At 29.9% G+C, this 3,672-nt stretch overlaps 1 protein-coding gene across 1 annotated transcript in view; it reads right to left on the bottom strand.

Annotated features, from left to right (window-relative positions):
• Positions 1–1,243: 1,243 nt before the first annotated feature.
• The window catches only part of Phum_PHUM579790 (ATP-dependent RNA helicase, putative), a gene marked incomplete at both ends in the record, with an annotated part of 3,654 nt that continues 1,225 nt past the window's right edge, over positions 1,244–3,672 (bottom strand). Inside the window, 7 exons of the mRNA XM_002432233.1 lie at positions 1,244–1,411; positions 1,514–1,823; positions 1,897–2,052; positions 2,127–2,488; positions 2,562–2,763; positions 2,838–3,102; positions 3,178–3,604. Of these exons, the coding sequence (XP_002432278.1) occupies positions 1,244–1,411; positions 1,514–1,823; positions 1,897–2,052; positions 2,127–2,488; positions 2,562–2,763; positions 2,838–3,102; positions 3,178–3,604 (1,890 nt within the window). The remainder of the gene's footprint in view (positions 1,412–1,513; positions 1,824–1,896; positions 2,053–2,126; positions 2,489–2,561; positions 2,764–2,837; positions 3,103–3,177; positions 3,605–3,672) is intronic.

Here is a 3,672-nt window from a genome sequence, read left to right on the forward strand (position 1 = left end):
TTATTATTATTATAATTATTACTTTTGTAAATCGTCGTTGAAATTTATCAAATAAATAAATAAATAAATAATTAATAAATTTTAATTTCGTGTTATTTGTCTAATAAATCAAAAAATAAATAAATCCGACGTGAAAAATAGTTACGAAAAAAAAAAAAAAACAGAAAAATCGTTTTTAATTTTTTTTAAAATTATCCTCAAAATGGCGGACGATAACGAACTTTTTTTCGTTTCTCATTTGTTTCAAATTTAAAAAAACAACCGTTGATAACTTTTATAATTATAATAATAATCACAACCTTAATAATAATAATAATAATAATACTCTTCAAATAATCATGAAATTATACATAATAATAATAATTTTAAAAAAAACGATTCCCCTCCAAAAAAAAAAAAAAATTACAAATTAATCTTTTAACGAATTTATTCATTCATTTATTTATTTATTTATTTACGGCGAATTCAATTCATTCATTCATTCATTCCAGTAAGCAAATAAATAAATAAATAAACTAATTAAAAAAATTTTGTTTTGTTTCTTTCTCTCTCTCTCTCTCTCCTGTCAATTTTTTGAATCGACGATTTTTTCAATGGTCCAGCCATTTTAATTTTAAAACAAAACAAAAATTTTCTTTTTTTTTTCGAACTTATAACCGAAATAACTTGAAAATTAGGCATCTTGACAACAAGGTAATTATAAAACCTGTTTATACGCAAACCTAAAACCTAATTTTCACAAAGATAAACAAAGAAAATGAATCGTCATTTAACAAAAAAGCAAAAAAAAAAGACAAATTAAAAAATTATTCTAAAGTGTAAATTTTAAATTAAAAAAAAAGAAATAATAATAATAATAATTAATTATTATTAATATTATTATCATTATGATGATGACGATGATACTAATAATAATAATGAGTATCGAAACGAAAATCAATTTTTTGTCTCTAACTAACAAAGTATATCCATATCATGTTATTCTTAATTTTTTTTTTTTTATTATCATTATCATCATCCTTATTTTTTTTTTTTTTTTTGGAAAATTTCATAGCCGAATGCATTCTCTCTCTCTCTCTCTCTCTCTTTTTTTTTTTTTTTACGGTACAATTCCTTTTCCGGTAAAATTTTCCGCTCGAATAGTAATTAATTAATTAATTAATTTTTTTTATTTTATTTTTTTTCCATCTTTTTGAAATCATCAAATTTTAATTATTATTATTATTATTATCATTATTATTATTTATTCGAAATCAACGTTGAAGGCCTCCAATGAAGTTTGATCTTCGGAAGTGATTAATTTGACGATGGCTCTTAAAATAACGGTCGTTTGACTTTCTTTTTCCCAATCCACGACTCCAGGATTCGATATGGCGGATTCGAGGAGAAGAAGCAATTGTGTTCTCAATTTCTAAAAAATCAGAACAGAAAAAAGAAAAATAAAACATTTCATGCGTGAAAATTTTTCCTCTTTCTCTCTTTCTCTCTCTCTCTCTATCTATCTTTCGTGTACCTGAACGAGAGATGCAGTTTTTTTAAAACATATGAATTTGATCATGTCGTCGACTCTCACGGAATATCCGTTATTTTCTTGGATGATGTTTAACCTTTCGCCGAAGAACAGTAGAGCCATCGGGTAGACCATGGTCGCATCGTGTAAAAATATCGAACTGCTTTTTATTTTTTCGAAATAAACTAAAAACGGACTTTCGAAATGTTTGACTTTTTCCAAAAGGGATTTGACGTGTATTTCGACTTTCGGATGATCTGCCGTTTTCCAAACGACTCTACTAACTCCTTCCGTTTTTTTTTTAACGACTTTCCTATAAGATAATAATAATAATTTTTAATATTTTTCTTCCTTTCTAAATGAGTGAGAAATGGGGAACAACTCACTTTATCATGGCCACGTTGGGATAAAGTCCTGAACACACCAATGCTTTTATCAGGCTAACGTTGTGTGAATTATAATTGCTCGTAGGATGTTTAGGATCGTCGCTAATTATAAAATTCATTTTTTGTAAATGTCTCGCAAATTGTCTCTTCATGCTCCTGCAAAAAAAAACGTGAAAAACCATTGTGATTCTTTGATTTTTTCTGACGATTGTCATTCGTCGGAAACAAACCTTAATAAATGCAAATTATGATTCGACAAATAATTTTCGTATGCGAAATTCAAACCGAAACCGCCATATTCGGCTTCTTCCCATTCTCTAAACGCTTCGCTCAACATGAAATGATCACTTTTTTCTCCGCGTGAAAATTTAAATCTTTTCTCGTGGACTTTATATTCGCTTCCGAGTAAGAAGATAAAGGGATCTTTGTAATTGAGACAAGCAGCTATAGAAAGTATCGGATCGAGACAGCTGAAAAGGGCTCCCATCAGTATCATTTTCCCGGTTTGGGGATCCATGGGTAATTTTGCCAAATGATAACCCAAAGGAGTCAAACGTTCTTCGTTGTCGAGTGCGTTGATGGTCAAAAGCATCTAAAAATCAATTGTGGTAAATTAATTTTGCATCGTGTGAGTGTATATACTCAAATCGAGTTTAGATTCATACTTTAAGAGATAAATTTATCGCTTCCGCATCTGGAGGATCCATTAATTTTTCTAAAAATGGTCGGATGCGACCCAATTGCAAAGTTTTAGCGTGCAATATAACTTCTTCCAAACGAGTCCTTTGCATTTCTGGAATCGGAAACGGTTCAAATGTTTCTTCTCTGGCTCTCGTAAATAATTTATAACATTTCCCTGGTTGAATTCTAAATTTAAAGAAAAAATTGCAAAAAAAAAAAAACAAATTTTTGTGTACATTTTAAAAGTGCGACAAACTTACCGTCCAGCTCGTCCTCTTCTCTGTCTTGCATTGGCCAAAGTTTCCCACTCGGGCTCTAAAGTCATAACGTTTTTTTTTAAATCGAAACCTTTTGCCTTAAGCCTACCACAATCCACGACGTAAACGACATCGTCTATCGTTATGCTCGTTTCTGCAATGGACGTGGCTAAAATTATTTTTCGAACTCCCGGTGGTGGCCTTTGAAATGCTTGCTTTTGATTGACCGTTGGTAAAATGGAATGCATTGGAATAATTAAATTTCTACCTGAAAAAATAAATGTTGATCGGTATTTTCTTTTTCAATTCCCGTTTCCGGATCGAACATAATTACAATACTTACGAGAACCGTAAGTTTTGGAATTTAACAATTTATTTAAATCTTGAATTTGTGCTAAACCAGGAACAAAAACCAATATGGCTCCTTCCGGTTCCGTGTTACAAATAAATTCAATGACTTGAGCTATGAATTGAACGTTAAGAGATTCCGATTCTGGATTCCTTAGTATATTTGTCACAGCCCGTGGGAATTCATTTGATTTTTCCAAATTATTAATGTACGGTATAACATAATTACTAAAAACGGGATCAAGTTTTTTCCTGGAAATAGGAAACTGAAATTTCATTTTAGTTAATATATTTTCCAAATAAATTTCTTCAACTGGATAAGTAAAACCTGGAATTTCTATTCTAGGTATTCCGCCAAAATATTCGGAAAAACGATCCGCGTTTAATGTTGCGCTCATTAATACAACTTTCAGATCAGGTCTCTGAAAAAATATAATTCGAAAAGAAAAAAAGTTTAAAGATAAGAGGAAAGGAAATGTTTTTCGTTTTT

The sequence above is a fragment of the Pediculus humanus genome, genomic scaffold (genome assembly GCF_000006295.1).
Source record: "Pediculus humanus corporis 1103172108309 genomic scaffold, whole genome shotgun sequence".
NCBI classification, from domain to species: Eukaryota; Metazoa; Arthropoda; class Insecta; order Psocodea; family Pediculidae; genus Pediculus; species Pediculus humanus.